At 42.2% G+C, this 18,153-nt stretch overlaps 1 protein-coding gene across 2 annotated transcripts in view; it reads left to right on the forward strand.

The window, feature by feature from the left end:
• The window catches only part of LOC115009890 (matrix metalloproteinase-14-like), a 20,161-nt gene extending 2,342 nt beyond the window's left edge, over positions 1–17,819 (forward strand). Inside the window, exons 2-11 of one of the 2 annotated variants that reach the window (XR_003832397.1) lie at positions 593–741; positions 2,118–2,240; positions 2,330–2,652; positions 3,299–3,460; positions 5,584–6,002; positions 6,297–6,435; positions 7,934–8,084; positions 8,974–9,089; positions 10,058–11,262; positions 17,782–17,819. Coding sequence is in view for 1 of the 2 variants with exons in the window: in XM_029434184.1 (XP_029290044.1) it covers positions 593–741; positions 2,118–2,240; positions 2,330–2,652; positions 3,299–3,460; positions 5,584–6,002; positions 6,297–6,435; positions 7,934–8,084; positions 8,974–9,089; positions 10,058–10,518 (2,043 nt within the window). In the remaining variant the exon portion in view is untranslated. Of the gene's footprint in view, positions 1–592; positions 742–2,117; positions 2,241–2,329; positions 2,653–3,298; positions 3,461–5,583; positions 6,003–6,296; positions 6,436–7,933; positions 8,085–8,973; positions 9,090–10,057; positions 11,897–17,781 lie in introns of those variants that run through there. The other variant, XM_029434184.1, reaches the window with a different exon arrangement.
• The last annotated feature ends 334 nt before the right edge of the window (positions 17,820–18,153 follow it).

Consider the following 18,153-nt stretch of genomic DNA (forward strand, 5'->3'; position numbering starts at 1 on the left):
TGCATGAAGGTATGAGTCCCATGATCCAGCTGTGTGAGGGGGCCTGTGGTGTTGTTTTTGAGCTGTGCTGTTGAGGCTTCTCTAAAGGGCAGAACTTCCCAGAGGTCCCCCCCCAGGAGCCATCGTCCTGTTTGCCTGGCTGCGTGGCTCTACACGCTCAATTTCACTGTCAGCAAACATGAAACAAAGAGGGGAAATTCAGCATGTCGGCCTTTTGCACAGTACACACATGCAGAGATTTGTGTTTAACTACAGTAGTGACATAGAGTTTAATTATTGACCTTTTTAGTTTTCCTGTTTCCAGTTCTTCCTCTGTTCTCTCCTCATCTTGGCTGTCAGTGAGGAGAAGGCGCAGGAATGTCGTAATGTTAATAGAAGCCATCTGGTTTCTATCTCTACTTTCTCTTTTCTTTAACTCCTCAGATGCTCTCTCCAGTCATCGGACAGTGGATTAGTATATATAAAGCTAAATACAATAACATAAAGCTGTCATACACATATATACAACATGTGTTGCACACACAAAAACAGACACATGTGTTCAGCAACCTTTCCCAAACTAGACTAAGCAAAACTGACTTTCTCCTCACAGTCATGGCTTCGTAAGTTCGGCTACCTGTCTCAGGCGAGCAGTCAGATGTCCACCATGCAGTCGGCTCAGATACTGTCCAAAGCCATCAGCGACATGCAGCGCTTCTATGGCCTTGAGGTGACTGGAGATATGGACCCTGCTACTGTCGTGTAAGCTCCATATTGTTTTGGTTTATTCTGCAGGATGTTTGTCTCAAAGAAGTTGCAACATCACTTAACATTTGTGTGTGCAGTGACCACAAACTAAATCCAGGAATATTGCTTGATGTTTTAAAACATGTAGGAATTTTATTTTACATTAATTTGCTTCTTTTTTTTTTTAAGTTTACATTTTTTTTTTATTCTATGGTATATATGGCAACACATTGGGCAACACACCTCAACTCAACTCAACAACCAAACACCCTGAAACAATTTGTTTCATAGCACTGGCTTTCCCCCATCACATAATAACATTACTAATAATGTTCATATTACCAGGGGCTGAGAAAGACTGCCAGCTTGTAATATGTTTTTATGCCCATAAGGTTTGGATTATAATTAAATTGAGTTTATATCACATCTTGACTAACGAGGCTAGCAGGCTATTGTGTTATTTCTCACATTCAACTGTGGCCTTGATTCATTGTATTAGACCTTTGTTCTCAGAGTGTACACGGTATGAAAGGTTTATGGAAAAATTACAAAGTCTTAAAGAAAGAGTTGGAAAAATGTGCCTTCTTCCAGAGAGTTAGCCGAGAACATTGATGCCACTGTTTTGTAGAGCTATCAGTGGGAGGCTGTGGCTCAGGAGGTAGACTGGCCCTTGGGCAAGATACTGAACCCCAAATTGCTCCCAATGGCCTGGCCAACGGTGTGTGTGTGTGTGTGTGTGTGTGAGTGTGTGAGTGTGTGAGTGTGTGTGTGTGTGTGTGTGTGTGTGTGAGTGTGTGAGTGTGTGAGTGTGTGAGTGTGTGAGCGTGTGATGAACTTTGTATGAATGTGTGTGAATGGGTGAATGAGCTACCAGCTCACATGAATGGCATGTGCTGTAAAGCGCTTTGAGTGATCGCAAAGATTGGAAAAGCGCTATATAAAATCAGTCCATTTACCATAGCAGCAGCAGCAGCAGCAGCAGCAGCAGCAGCAGCAGCAGCAGCAGCAGCAGCAGCAGCAGCAGCAGCAGCAGCATGTTAGCTAAGCTAAAGATTGGAAATGGGAAAACAGCTATCCTGGCTCTGAGCAAAGATAACACAATTTGACAACCAGCACCTCCCTAATCAACACAAAGACCTGTACAAAAGCAGGTTACATATTGTGTTACCTTTGGACAGAGGAAGACTAGCTGTCTCCCCTTGTTTCCAATCTTTGTGCTAAGCTAAGCTAACGGACTACTGGCTGTGCCCTTATATTTACAGTACAGATATGAGAGTGGTATGAATCTTCTTATCCAGCCCTCGACAAAAAAATATGTTGTTAATGTGTGTGTATGTGTGTGTTTGTGTGTGTGTGTGTGTGTGTGTGTGTGTGTGTGTGTGGCTGTGTAGGGCCATGCGTCGGCCTCGCTGTGGCCTCCCAGACAGAAAGGCGGAGGAGATGGATGGTGGCGCGAGGAAGAAGCGCTATGCTCTCACTGGACAGCAGTGGGGCAAAGACCACATCACTTACAGGTTTACAGCACTGACATGTAAAAATAAGACAACAACAAAGCAAATTGTTAAGTATACCAACTCTAATGGGCTTTTTCTTCTGGCTCCAGTATAATGAACCAGCACATCCCCTCCTCGCTGGGCGAGGACCGGACGTACGCTGCTATCCGCAACGCCTTTGACACGTGGAGACGGGTCACGCCGCTCACCTTTGAGGAGTTACCTGCTGAAAACAACATCAGCATCAACAGCAGTCAGGCAGAGCTCGCTGACATCCTGTTGTTGTTTGCCTCTGGTTTCCATGGTGATATGTCATTGTTTGATGGCGAGGGAGGGTCGCTGGCCCACGCCTACTACCCTGGACCAGGAATCGGTGGGGATACACACTTCGATGCTGATGAGCCTTGGACATTGGACTATCAAAACCCAGAAGGTTGGTGGGTTTGTTCTTTGTTTTCTTGTGGTCAACTGGGAAGCAGCCTTAAAGGTCCATGATGTCAATGAAGACAAATGTGACGTCTTCACTAGCTTGCTGTGCTGCCATACCAATACAATCCAACCAGCCGATTAGCTTAATTTCATTTTTATGTTTTTTTCCGCTTGGGCTACGTAAACATCGCTTTACCTCGGTTTTTAGCACTTCGCTGTCTTTGCCTCCCCCGTCAACGGGGCCATTTGACCTTTTTGCTTGGTAGACTTTCCAGTTACTTGAGTTGATATTCTTTGGTAAAGCCGGGTATAGCTACTGATGACTTCCTTCCCTTGTGCCGTAAATCCAGCCTTCATTTGCCCATGAGAACACAACTAGGTGGAAGATAGAATTGTGAGGCTTATAGGGAACCAATCTAAATGCAGATGTTGTCATTATTCTATAGCCACTACGTTGTGCAATCAACATTTACTTCATAATGATAAGTTAAATAAAAAAAGTTTCCACATTAATATGAAACAAAATGTATCGTATTACATGCGCTATCGTAACCTTCCTTTGTTCTTTTACACAAACGGATGATGCAAGTCCAATATTCTTTTAAAGTATGCACACATGTCATGTACATACTATATGTGTGTCCCTGCAGGTATTGACCTCTTCCTGGTTGCGGTCCATGAGCTTGGTCATGCTTTGGGTCTGGAGCACTCCGATAACCCCAGTGCCATAATGGCTCCTTTCTACCAGTGGATTTACACACACAACTTCACGCTACACGAGGATGACATCAGAGGAATACAGTACATTTACGGTAAGAAGCACACACTGTCCTGACACACCTATTTATGTCACTGTCTTTATTTAAACCTTTAAGGCACCACCAGCAGAATTTGGATTTGACCTTGACCCATTGAGCCCTTTAATGGTAATATTCTACATCAGCTATTGCAAAGATACTTAGCTGAATGACAGCTAACCTACCTGTTTGCTGCTGTGTAGTGAACGTTCTTCTTCACAGTATATCAGGTCAACCATGTAACTATCATTATAGACACCGTGGTCCTTGTTCATGTCCCTTTTTCCACACAGATGATATGACGCTGATGTCCACAACTCAGATTTGTCTACATTGATTAAAATCAAACTATAACCTTTCAAACAAAACTGGATTTGTATCATGTTCCAGCCCTGGCAGGGACACACAAAACAAAACAAAACAAAACAAAACAATGAACGCCATGTTTTTGATGTTTTGGTTTCATACTCTAAAATCTAAAATCACTGTGAGGTTGAAGTGCATAATGTCAGCTGTATCACATCACATCTGCACACTCGTCAAAGGAAGAGAAGAAGCCTTGTAAAGAAGCTTTGTGAACACAGCCAACCCCACACATACACCACTGAGACCTCGCTCAAAACAGCATATCATGCATGCCGTTATGATGTTCTCATGCTTTCCCTGCGTGAATGGAGGCCATTGTTAATTGACAGATGACATCTTTGTGTGTGTTGGTAAGAGGAAGGCCTCATATGTATATTAGAGTGTAGTGTATGTGTGTGTTTGTGCTGTGGCCCTGTTATAAGAGCTGTAATTACAGGCCAAAGCACTAATTTGTCTCTTAAACTGCAGACATACATTCTTTAGAGACATTGTTTACACTGAATGACTGATTTATGATTTTCAGGCATTTCTTTATTGTCCATTGTTTCGTCCTCGTCACATCTCTGGTATCCTATAACAAATAAAAAATCTGATTCCTTTTTTTCAATGTTTTCTATGGATTTGTTTTGTCCCGCAAACCCCCAATCTTTCTATACCCACACAAGTCTGGCCCATTGCTACGCCTACACTAGACGTCTGCAGCACAGTAAACTAGAGTTTTGTCCTACTGTATGTGACAAATCTTACTGCTGTAAATACTGTGAGGTAAATGTTTTGACTGAAATTATACAGTAGTTCCCTTCATCAAACAGATCTAAATGACTGAGTTAGAGAAAAGCTGTGATTGCAAAGCATAAACTTTGTAGAAGTTTTTATGCACGAGGCTGGGAGCTTTGCAGCAGCTCATCTGTCATCTTATCACTTAAAGGTATAATATGTAAGATTCCTACATCGTCTCAGAACAACTAGACCTATGTTATATCTGTTGTTGAGTATGGTACTAACATTATCCCAAATGTTTCCAACAATTTTCAAACTTAGAGAAATCTGTCACTTTAATCAAGTTAACGGCTCTTTTCATTTAGTCGCCTGTTATGGCGACGTATCCCCTTTGCGCATGTGTCGCCGTTGTGGTTGTCCATCTGTGGATTATTCGGCTTCACTAAATAAAGTTGATTCAATAAAAAAAGACTAACTCATTTATTTCGATGAATCACTTTATTTAAATTCAGGATTTGTTTAACAAAGAAATGACATTCAGTGCAGCCCTACTTCACTGACTGTAGGCTGCATTGCTGCAGAATCTCTCCACACACTGATAGCTGAGTCACTGGCCAACATCAGCCCTCATATATTCCGAGCATATTTTTGGCTCAGTGTAACTCAATACGTCTTCAAGCCCATCAGCTGTCCGTACATATTACATAACTGGCTGTATCGGTGTGTTTTCTTCTCTTAGCAACCAGCAGGGTTGATTTTTCCAAAGAGCAGCAGCACAGTCAATCAAGTGAGCTTATAGCCGCTGCATATAATGGAAAATTAGGTTTTCTTTGTGTGAGGGAGAGATAGAGGACATTGTGAGGGAAGGGGAGGAAAGTATAAAATAAATGATTGATTGTAAGGCCACACAGACAGGCTGGAGTCATTTATTTCATTTCAGATGGAAGTTCTTTTCGCGTTTTAGGTGAAAACACGAGAGGGAAAAACAAACCATCTTAAATGTTGAAGTGTTTCTTGTTCTAAGCCCCAGCTCTCCATCTTTTCATCCAAAGGTCCCCCTCTCCTCACTGATGCTCCACCTGCTTCTCCTCCCGCCCGTGACGACAAACCCGACAATGACTCTCCCACCTCCCCTTTTCCACCCAAAGATGAACCCACCTCCACTTCTCCCACCGACCCCCCGCCCGAGTCACCCGACAGCAGCCCTCATCCCCCAGCCAGGCCGGAGCCGAGCCCCAGCCCTTCCTCACCTCCTGTCCTCGCCACCTCCACCTCCACCACCACCTCCACCCCTACTGACTCCCAGCCTGAGGCGGAACCTGTCACCCCGCACGTCAGAAAAGATGTTCCCCCTCCTCGCCCTCCTGCTCCTCCCCGACCTCCTAAACTGCCGGACAACCAGGCCCCCGATATTTGTGACGGGGACTTTGACACGGTGACCATGCTGAGGGGGGAGATGTTTGTTTTCAAGGTGAGAAGTAAAGAATTATTGATCAAATTTAAGTTTAATTCAAGGCTTTCATTTGGATCTGACAGACACAAACTAAAACTCATGTTCCACATGTTGTTGATCAAGCCGCAGGTCACTGGTGTTTTTAGAACCACTGACCTACATGAGAGGAAGGACATGAAGAAGTCTATGAACTAACACGACTCTGCTTTGAGTCAAAACAATATTCAACTCATGCAAGGGGAATTGAACAATAAATCATTTTGATGAAAGATAACAAACTGAAAGGTAAAAATCATTATTTTGCTTGTGCAGGGTCGCTGGTTCTGGCGTGTGCGGAGGAACCGGGTCTTGGATAACTACCCCATGCCGATATCCGTCTTCTGGATCGGCCTGCCGAGCGACATCGACGCAGCCTACGAGCGCCACGATGGAAAATTTGTCTTCTTTAAAGGTACGCCAAAGCTGTTTATTACCAATAAAACCTGTCGCTTTGTGAGCACAGCAGCCACATGCTGAGCAGACTGCGCGATGTGCTACGTCAAAATCTTCTTGGAAGACCACGCTAAGATCTTTTATGGTTTAGTGTAAAGACACAGCAAACGGCCCGTTAGTTTCCGCAATGTTTCTCAGTTATTAAAGTTATTAAAGCTGAAGCCAACGTGGAGCTTTTACATAAACACAGAATGTGTGGAGCCGAACAAGAAATCTGTGCTTTAATTTGAACCGGTCAGACTGAAAGGAAACAGCGCAAACTCAGCATTTTTTGATTTACATGGATATGGTAATAATTCAACACAGTCATAACTCTCAGTATCTGGCAGACACGCACGCACACTAAGAAATATAACGCAAGAAGAAAATAATGATTCATTGTTTAAACATTGGGACAATGTGGCTGCAGATGGAGACTACTGAGAGCGTTGAGTCTGTTTGTCTTTGCATGTGCGAATAACTGCATCCCATAGTTTGTGTGTGTATTAGTGTGTGTGACTGAGTTCATTGAGTGTCTTGAATGAGGTCTGTGCAGCTTGCCTGCTGTCGCTGGCCCAATATGACTCTCTCACTCCAGCTGAGCCTCAAAAGGCCTCATGAGAGAGCTGGAGGATTGCATCAGCCTTCTCTACAGTGCACTGCTCCAGATGTTAACAGCTGCAGAGCTTTCACTTTTACCATCAGGCTGTATGGCGATTTGTCATGCATTTTCAGGATTTTCTAAGCTTTTGATCACAGATTATTTTTTATTACCTGTTGAAGTCAAAGGATGATGGGTGTCGTATGCAGCACAGATTGTAAAGCCCCTTGAGGCTAATTTGAGATATTGGGCTATATAAATAAAATTGACTGTAAATGTGGATTTCTGTTTTTGTAATTATTCCTTATTTTTTGCCGCATTCTTGAGGTTCAGGAAGAGCTGCACAAGTTGATTTTAAAGAACACATTTTTGAGTTTTCTCCAAAGATTGGATAGTATATTCATCAACACCTGCAGAAATGTTGTACATATGAATCCAAAATGATTAAACTACTAACTGTAGTTAGTTAGTTTAAAACAGCATTGCAAAGGAAGTGTGCACAAGTAGAAGCCCCTGTGCACAGACATTTATAGCTCAGTACAGTATGTCGCAATTCTGCAGTGCCCTGGCAGTGGAGGTGGAAAGTGGCAGAAAAGTGTGTCCAAAGGTTAGAGTTAGAGAAGAAATTGGCTCCTTCAAGGGGAAATCTTGGAAAATAAGTGTTGTGCCTACCATTTCTACCTTGCCTGTCTTCTCTACTTTTCTTCTGGAGTGAGCAAACCCCATGACATATGCCATATGCTTTGGCCACGGCTTTCGCTCCATGTGCCAGTGCTTTTTCTCCCTGCTTTTATTCTCCTCATTAACTTTGTCTCATATTTACCCTCTCTCTTAGCCAGGTAACAAACATTACAACTCTATCCTTTTGTCTCGGCAGATGATAGATACTGGGTGTTCAGGGAGGCTGACGTCGTCCCGGGATACCCACAGCCCTTACATGAGTACGGACAAGGAGTTCCTGCACACAAGATTGACACAGCGATCTGGTGGGAGCCCAATGGATACACATACTTCTTCAGCGAAGACAGGTACAGTGTGTCACAGACACACACATACATACTAGATTTTAACACATTTAAATATAATATGAGGAATTAAAGATGACATAGTATGACAAACTTACTTCTTTAGTGCTTGTGCACATACATTTTGGTATCTTAACGTGTGGTTACACGCTTACACGCTAAGAGGTTAAGTGCCTACCAACCCAGTCAACCCAGTCAGTTTTTTGTGGGCTGCCCAATCAGAAAACCTGAGATTCAACAAGCCATTCAGATTTGGCTCCCCTTACTATGTCACATGCAGGCTCATAAAAGAAAATTAAACCGCAGTTCCTCGAAAGGCCAAATGAGGCTGGCTTCAAAAGCAAGTCAATCCCCATAGACCCCCATGTTAACTTTACAGTAGAAACTAACATGTTTACTCGTATGTAAGTTATGCATAATTAGAGTGGCCGCTTTGAGTGACAAGTGGGAACCGTCACTGGTCGTCACGGCCAAGATGGTGACGGCTGGAGCCACCCAATTTGAGCTTCACAACCGCACTTCAGAAACCTATAGGTGACATGCAGGTGATTACATCCATATTTTATACAGTCCATGGAACTACCTTTGAAAAGGTGCGCCATATTTTTCGTGCAAGCCAATCAGAGCAGACTGGGCTTTTTCAGGAGTGGTCTTAAAGAGACAGTATGGGAAAAATAATGCGTTTGAACATTTTGGGTTTCTACTAGAATCTAGTACAAAGCCAAAGTATTTACCTGAAAGTGAGCATAATATGTCCCCTTTAAGACAATGAGCAGAAGACCTTTTGTCACCTTCACTACAATGACTTTTTATTACTGTCCATATTTAAAAAAGGCTTTGTACAATGTATGTATCTCAATATGTCCTAATACATCTTATTGTCTGTGTGCAGATACTGGCGATACAATGAGGAAACCCGGACCACAGACCGCGACTTCCCCAAGCCAATCGACAGGTGGGGCAAGATCCCGCCCTCACCTAAAGGAGCCTTCCTCAGCGATGACGGCGGTAAATATTGACTCCTGTTTATGAGAATCACAACAGACACCTAAAGCTGTACATACAGTGTTGAAAGCAGTAGAATAACATGAGTGAGGAGGGAGAGAAAAAATGAAAGGTTAGAGGGGTGAAATTGGGTGTGTAAGAGACGGAGAGGGAAAGAATTACACTTGAGACCGCCGGTTAGACTGGAGCAAGCAGAGCAGAGAGAAGGGTGAGGGGATGAGAGAGAGAGAAGGGAGGAATGAGAGCTCTGGTTTGAGGGTTGGCCCGTCCTTCCTTTGGAAATTAGATTTGTGGCAGAGCTGCTCTAAATGCACAGTCCACTCAAACTCTTCTAATGCCTCTGCAAGCCCAGTTTGCACTACGGAGCTACATTTACACCCAGAAAAGAGTCCCTATGAATACCCAGAAGTGTGTATGTAGTTCTTTTTGCATCCCATTGCCAAATCTCAGGACATGTACGCAACACATCTATTTGGTTTATTGCTTTCTTGTAGTTACATATAATCACATTTTATGTATAGTTTGGCATTAGATTCAGAAACATTTTTATTTTACCCAAGAAGGGGAATTCATTTTCAGCTTTACCCAGTCCATACACACAACTTCAAAACTCACATGCAAGGTATATGTCAGAGGCGACAGATCAACATACATGGATCAATGTGACAACGTAAAATAAGCCATTTTTATATAGTAATAGTACGTTTAGTCATTTTAATATATGTAATAGTCTTTTTAAAATACATATGTACATGAGTACATACATACACGCACATACAACATAAGTGGGCCACAAAGATTAAGATACTAGTTCCTCAATGACAGTTGTTGACCGATAGTTTAGGCTAATGAATAATATTGGACTTGGATACCAAACATCAACACTGTACACGGTCTACATTAGATTCACATAATAATCCATTGCACCAGAGTTGTCTGATTTAAATCTCTTTTATTTTCCTCTCATGCAGCTTACACCTATTTCTACAAAGGCTCCAATTACTGGAGGTTTGACAACCGCAAGACAGAGGCAGAGAAAGGCTACCCTCGCTCCATCCTGAAGGATTTCATGGGCTGTGTGGGAGCCCCTGACCCTAAAGCCGATACAGACACTGAGCAGGAACCAAAAGACAAACCAGTCAACCCTTCAGACCGAGGCAAAGATGAGCACAAAGAGCCGGACAGGGACAAAGACCAAACCTCTCAGCCTGATAGCACAGAGGAGGAGGAGGAGGAGGACAAAGAGGTGAACGTGGTCGTGACGGTGGCCGACAATGAATCAAGCGTCATGACCCTGATCATGGTGATTGTTCCTCTGGTCCTCATCCTGTGCATCCTGGTCCTTATCTACGCCATCCTCAGATCTCTACAGAACAAAGAGACACCGAGGGCCTTGGTGCACTGCAAACGTTCATTGCAGGACTGGGTGTGAGGCACAGACTTAGAGGAGATAGAGCGGGTATTCATCATTTATCTGCTACGGTCGCTGGCGTCAAAATTTGTACTTACGTTGCAGTGGAAAGAAGCTTTGACGCAGTACTAAAGTCTAAGAAATCTGCGGATGAGTCACCTTTTTGGGCCCCATTCATTGTGAGAACTTTTATTACTCATGTGAAATAATGCAAACGTGGTAAAGTCGGTGCCTGTGGAGCTACAGTGTACGTTTCCCTCAAGTTTTTCTCCTGTGCCTCCCTTTGTGCCTTCCAAATGTCTGAGAAAGTACTTCTATTTCTTTTTTTTAAAATCACGTTTATTCCATCACAATGTTAAAATAAGAAAATGTGTCAGCCACCAAATGTTTCGTAAAAGACACATTAAGATTGTTCGTTTCTATCAATTCAAATCTAATTCAGTACAGAGAAAGGGACCGATGATTTATTTGTAGTATAAAGGCAGACAAAGTCGATATTGCACATACGTTACACAGGAGCATGCGTACTGTACATACACACAAACATGAGTGCTTATAGCTATGACAACAACTATACAAATACATTCATTAATATGAACAAGTCTTCCATTATGCTTGACTATAGTGCCTCAACCAATCTTGACATTTTTTCTTTGTTTAGACCAGATAATTTGCACTTTTGATTCCGTTTATTGTCGTCTTTGTTTTGCTGAGATTGCTTCACTGCAGATGTGTGTGTGTGTGTTTGTGTGTGTGTGTGTGTGTGTGTGTGTGTTCGTGCTTATCAAACACACAAACACTAGCAGAAGAAGCACGTCCTTTGACCAGCGCAGGAATGTCAGACAGCTGTGTGCGTCCATGACTGCCTGTCTCCCACTGAGCCCATTTTGTCTACCCTCTCTCACATACACATGCACCAACGTCACATGATCTCCAAAAAAACCCTAACTGCACTCATTTGTGCATGCATGTCCACACGCACACATTGACATAGAGACTACTTACCCAAACAAAGGCACATATAGTTTTTTGCACACAGACACAAGGGCTCCAGCCTCCCCTCCTCCCACCACAGCCACGATAACTGTTCAGACTACACCACTAAAACACAATCCCCAGTGGAGACATATTGATATACGACTGGTGCCAGGGCTCGGATGAAATACAGGAGGAAGGGGGGATTTTATTCACACTTAACAAGAAGTATTGAAAAGTGTTTTTGAGAAATTCTGTCCGTCTCAGCTCGACCTGTGAAGAGTAAAACCATAGCAGCAGTATCCTTCTTTTTGTATCTCCTCCAGAGTTGAAGCTAATTAAATGTACCCAGGAGAAGCCTGCAGGCTGGAGAGGAATGGGTCAGGGTCTGGTTTCCATTAAACCCTCATGTTGCTGATTTATGTTGGGGGAGGGGGGGGGGGGGTATAAAAAATAGTAGTGGGGAGTAAAGGGAAATGAGAGAGAATGAAATGACGAGGGAAAGAAAGAAACCGGGGGAGGCACAGCTTGAGGAGGGGAGTGGGGGGGCTCTGCCAGAATTTCCTTGGCAGTTTTCTCTGGGAAAGGAGGAGTGAGGGAAAGAGGGAGGAATGATCTCGGGGAGGGGCAACGCTGGCGTTGCGTCTCCTGACCTAGATCTAGTCCACTCCTCCTTTTCAAGTCTCCTTGTTTTTGCTCTGCTTGTTGTCTTGAGCTGGAGATGACTTCCCCTGCAACCCCCTCCTCCCTTCCTCATCTATCTTTCTCTCCACTTTTCCTTTTGTTTTTTGCATTTGCAGTCTATCTTTTTCTCTGTTTATTTTGTTTCATTGCTGTACCTTACACCACTTGTGAGCTCCCAGATTTATTAATGTTCTACTCCACGCTTCTGGAATGTTAGCTCAAGCATTTTAAAGGTACTTAATTCACAGAAAGTGAGTCTGCCTCTATCTATCGGTCTGCCTGTACCTCGTGTGTCTCTGTGTAAAGCCACTATTCACTTGCTACAACCTTAGCTTTAGGTTTTGTGCCCTTACATTGTGCCTATATTTTGTTTTTGTCTGTCATTTCATTGTGCCTTTTTTCTGTGAATATTGGGGGAGGGCACTTTAAAAAAAAAAAAAAAGTTTTTTACTATAAATAGCATGAGGGAAAGTTTTTTAAAATGAGTTGTCTTCCCTTTTTTACTCCACTTATTATTTGTAGTTTTGTAAATTTTGTTTCAGGTTTTCTGTAAGAACAGCAGTAGATTATTACGACGATGTTGATGCATGCGGGGCATGTTCTGTAAGGCCTGTGCACTCCTGTGTAGAGTACGTTAAAGATTTCACAATAAAACTTGCAGGTAAAAGCAACACAAAGTCTTCTTCGCTGCAGTTTTTGGCTTCATGTTATTGTAACTATACACCATTAACCTTCTAAGCAAATGTTGGCCACAAGAGGGTATCGTTGCCTCTAAAATGTTGAAAACTAAACCTTCATAATTGTTCATTGTCAGCACAATAAACACAGTGATGATAAACTAAAGTAAAAGCTCATACCAACACATGTATGTGTGCTCGTACACAGACGCAGTGTGGAAACACTTTTTACTCTTAATACATTTATTTTTAGCTGAAGTTCCTTTGCAGATTTAGACTTTTCATCAAACTCACATAATTATTATTCAACATGATGCATGTTTATAAATTAAAAATATCAAACTGTACTTAAGTAATTGTAACAAGCCATCTCAACCATAGTCATCGAATACAATAATTCACATAACAATATAACACAACCTTTACCCAGCTTTTTTGTTGCCTTATTAAGATTAATACATACTTTATTATGCATTTACAGCATTTAACTATGTACTTATTAACAGTGCAAGATAAATGCCTTAGATTTCATAAATCCTTTTTTATGCACTTATTAACTAAGCACCCTATAAGGACTTATAAGGGCAATATTACATATAAAGTAACTTATTACAAGGACTTAAATATAAAGCGTTACCCTATATTTTTATGCAGAACTTTTACTTGTAATGGAGTATTTTTACATTGTAGTATTGCTTCTTTTTCTTAAGGATCTGAGTTATTTTCCAACCAATTAACAGATGTATGTAAGTGTATGTGTGTACGTACGTGATAGCACCTTCCTGCATGTCAGAGCTAATCAGGATTAGTTTCCATCAAAGATCATCTACTCCAGCTTTACCTCTGCATCTGCTTTCTTTTTCATCTACTCTCTCTTTCACTCTTGTTTTTGTTCCTTTATTTCAATCTCTCTCTTCACACCATTTTCATTGTTCTTTTCTATCTTTTCTACAATAAAATAAACATTTTTACCAAAAGTAAATAGTGTGCACAACTATGGTTTCCTGCAAAGTTTCCCCATAATTACAGACCACTGTTATGTTTGCAAACCAACCCTCCCCCAAGTCTTTGCCCAAACTGCCCCTGCCCCGTCCATATTCTTATGTTCTCATTATCCAGATGTTCAATTAGGATTGAGGCCAATATGGTGCTGCCATATTCCAGGCATGAGCCAAGGGTCTGTGTCAACGACCTGTTGTCCCAGATTATCCCCTACTGAGCTGATAATGAGATCTGCCGGCTGCCTCATTGCCACCGTAAATGGTTCTGTAGTGGCCATTCTCGAACACAACGCCAGGCCGCACTGCAGTGAGATCTATGCACCTGTCCGACCTGGTGAAGGTTTTCCATCTGCCTGTCTGACAGGCGTACGTTTACATGTAAATTTACCATAACTGATGCTTGTACAGGTTGTTTGTTTGGATCCCCATACACGTGTCCATCACAGCAGCTAGTCTTTCATTGTTACAGTACTACCCACAACAATATTATCAGTTGGTCAGTTCATGAGGGCAGTCCTGGATCCTAGTTAATCAGTCTCAAGCATCATGTCACTCATTCCCCCTTTCCTCTTCTCTATCCATCTTTATCTTGATTTCTCTTCTTCCTTTTTTCTCTCTCTCTTTCCCCCCATACTGTTTGTCTCTCTTCCACCCTGTCACCTTCCTTGGTCCATGTTCACTGTCAAACAGTTGTGGAAGAATTATTCAGATCTTTAACTGAATTACAAATGAAACAAAAATGTACTTCCTGAACTAGGGGTAAAGGGTCCTTTCTAAAGGGTCACAAGATGTTCTCTTTTCTCTAATATGCGTTTTCTTTTGTTGGTGAAATCATAGATACATATTTTAAACCTCAAACAGTTATTTAAACAAAACTATCTGAGAGGTTCACTGGTGGAGCTAACGATCAATATCTGAAATGTGACAAATGGCCCCAAATAAACACTTGGGAAGCGCTGGTTTAATCAATAACAATGTATTGTAGTATTTTATAAGGTTATCATATGTTTTAGCCATGTTGCTATCAATGGAGCTCTAGGCATGGCAATATTGGTCTATTGGTTGGTCCACTACTTTGCTCCAGACTAATTTAAAAAAAATTAATTGTAATAACTCTGTTGATTCTTTGATTGTTCAAACCTGTGCCATCATCAGGTAAAAAAGAACCTTTAATTTATGACCACCTGCAAATGATATCCCCGTAAACCTTTGCTGTAGGCTACTCTGTATTTAATGCTAATTAGAAAGTGTTAGCATGCTAACACGCTAACTAAGATAGTAAACATTAGCATGTTAGCATTAAGCGTTAGCATTAAACCTGAAAGAGCTGCTAGCATGGCTGTAAACTCTTATTCTTGCTTTTAATAAACTCATAATCTGAAAAGTTACTATAGCTGTCAAATAAAAGTAGTTTAGTTTAAAAAGTATTAGTTAATTGGTGTTAGGCTACCTAAGTGTACTTAGTAACTTTCCACCCAAGCCTATATTGGAGACATCGTTGGCTGCATTCACACAAATGGAGGAAAAGCTTTTTGAGGCGCTGTGGTCTTTATAGGGCTTTAGGAACAAGAGAGGAAGTAGATCATCAGAGCCCTTGTCAGACCCTGAGCCTTACTAATAAGCTTTATCTTTCTCTGTCTCCTCCTGACTGTTATTCAGTCTAAAGGTTTATGTAGCTCATCGCTGGTCAGTCAGCAACTGGCCCTGCGTCACTTGCTGGGGATAAAACTGTAATCAGGATGGGATGGGGGATAATAGGGAACAAAAAATACATGGTGGCGGGAGTGGGGGTCTGTAGCTGCTACGTCTAGGCTACCAAGTGCATGAAGCTTAGAGTAAAACAAAAGTGTAACATGTTAAATACAAACCAAATGATCCAGATGCTTACACATAATATTATAAATACTTGTTTGCCTGATGGGTTGTAGTCTGTAACTGCAGGGAAAGATGCTCTTACTACCTTCCCTGGAGACTGTGATTATTTGAGTCACCCTGTTGTTGTCTTCTGTAGTGGGGGAGTGATAACAGTATATAGGTTACAGGGATGATGTACTGACGATACGTTTCTCTGCTGTTAATCTGCGATGGCTCACAGTCCAAGATTGTGCCTTGACCTTCAGGTGGTGCTGGGTAATCCCGTTAGCCCCAGGGAGCCGCTGTGGAAATCCCAGCAGAACTGTGCTGGCTGTGCCGCACTCTGGATCTCTACCCACCAGAACCACCTGTAGACACGCAGGTAAGGAAAAAAGTATTTGTAGGTAAATACATTATTGACCATATATAGATTAACATATGGATGTATAGGTTGTGATGATCCGTGTCTTGGTAAAGGGAGTGTGTGAAGTTTCTGCAAAAGTTGTGTGTTTATTATATGAGCAGAAATGTTGATGTGATTAGATGTTTGCTTATAGCTTCTGGTTTTCTTTTTTAAAAGTCTGCACTGCCAGGTTTTATCTGAGAACAGAGTTTAAATGTACAAATCCTTCCTAAATTACAACACAATCAGTTGACAAAGAACTATATCCAAGGGGTGCCTTCCTCTGATTTACGCTCTTTCGATGACTGAGAATGATCCAGTGTGATGAGGACATATGTCAGCAGTTGATCCAGGCCTTAAGCAGCGATGAAGGTTGGCCGTAGATTAGTTGAGGGACAGAGCTGCACCATTTAATCCAATGCGACAAATTTGAGATTAGTCCAGGGAAGAAGCCCTGCTGATCTCTGCTGATTGGGACAGTGTGTCAGGAATCACACGGGGATCACAATAACACCTCAAACTGGTTCGTAAAGAAGCCTTGTATGTGGATTTTCTGTGAACAGATTCCTCATAGATGTCCAATCCCACCTGTTTTCCTTTATGCTGGAGTTACACTGAGTGCCGTTTTTAGCATAAACAGACGTAGATGTAAATATTGAGTTTAGATCCAAGAATAATGAGGTGAATTATTGAAGAGAAGTCACTGAGACATTTGGGGTTTGTTTAGTAAATTAGCTGTATATGGAATAGGGTGTATAATGAACAGACAGACAAAAGCATGGAGGCCTTCTTGGACATACAGTAGATCTATGACGTAAAACTGTTGCGAAACAGGTTGAGAAAGTGTCACAGGGAATAATACGCACATTTGAGATTAAGCCAGATAAGTAGCACTGCTGGCCCTGTGAATCTCTATCGATCTATGTTTCTATTGATCTGTTTTCTATCTTGAATCAGTGCACTGGGCCAGTTAACGTGCCCTCTCCTGTACATGTGTGACTTTCCCCCTGTCTAACTGATTGAACCCTCTGTCACCCGTGGAGGCTGTTGGTAAAGCAGCTTATGGTGCAAACACTACCGCCTGAGTTAACCTCTACCCCTCTGCCTTTTGACTCAGGATATAAGACCCCGACTTTCCCTGACTAACGTTGAGTCAAGGACTTATTCAATGCACCACATACCATTATAAAAGTTTGTACATTTATCTGATGAGAAACTAAAAGCAGACCATAGAGAGAGATATTTGAGGTTTGGCAAAAAACTTTGCCTGAGATAAAAGCAAAGAAGAGGCAGGCGGACGTCCTTCATCAGAGCTCATCAGCTCCAGTTAAAGGCTCCTGGTTTGAAAAGTGAAGAGGTTGCTTTAATGAACACATGAGGAAAGACTTATTATTAATTATCATTATTATCATCAGCATTATGTTTGATGAAGAGCTTTTGAGAGGCTGACTGTGTGTGTGTGTGTGTGTGTGTGTGTGTGTGTGTGTGTGTGTGTGTGTGTGTGTGTGTGTGTGTGTGTGTGTGTGTGTGTGTGTTCAACAGGATGTTTAACTGGGTGGTGAAAGTGGTCCCCCAACTCCCTGAAGCTCCTGGGACAGATGACAATGCGAAGACTCCTGTTGCCAGAGGGAAGAGTCCTCCACAGAAAAACACAGACCAGAATTCAGAGGACAGGTAGTGAGAGATAGAGTGTGTGTGTGTGTGTGTGTGTGTGTGTGTGTGTGTGTGTGTGTGTGTGTGTGTGTGTGTGTGTGTGTGTGTGTGTGTGCACGTGCGTGTGCATGTATAAACATATTGGCATCTTACCATCTTTCTTCACATCCTCTACAGTCAAAGCCAGACTGGAGTTTTAGGCTGGCTGTCAAATGGGTTCGTCAGCACCATGCCTCAGCCTTCTGGCTCTCCTCGACTCAGCAGGTCCAACTCTGACAGCAGGGTGAGTGTGCAGATGTTTCCACATGTGGAAATGAGGTCTTCTACTTATTATCCTTTGAAAATAAAGCTATGTATGCTAGTTAAGGATCAGACTGATAAATGGGTCCTCACCCTGTGTTAATTTGAA

This window comes from Cottoperca gobio, chromosome 6 (genome assembly GCF_900634415.1).
Source record: "Cottoperca gobio chromosome 6, fCotGob3.1, whole genome shotgun sequence".
NCBI lineage: Eukaryota > Metazoa > Chordata > Actinopteri > Perciformes > Bovichtidae > Cottoperca > Cottoperca gobio.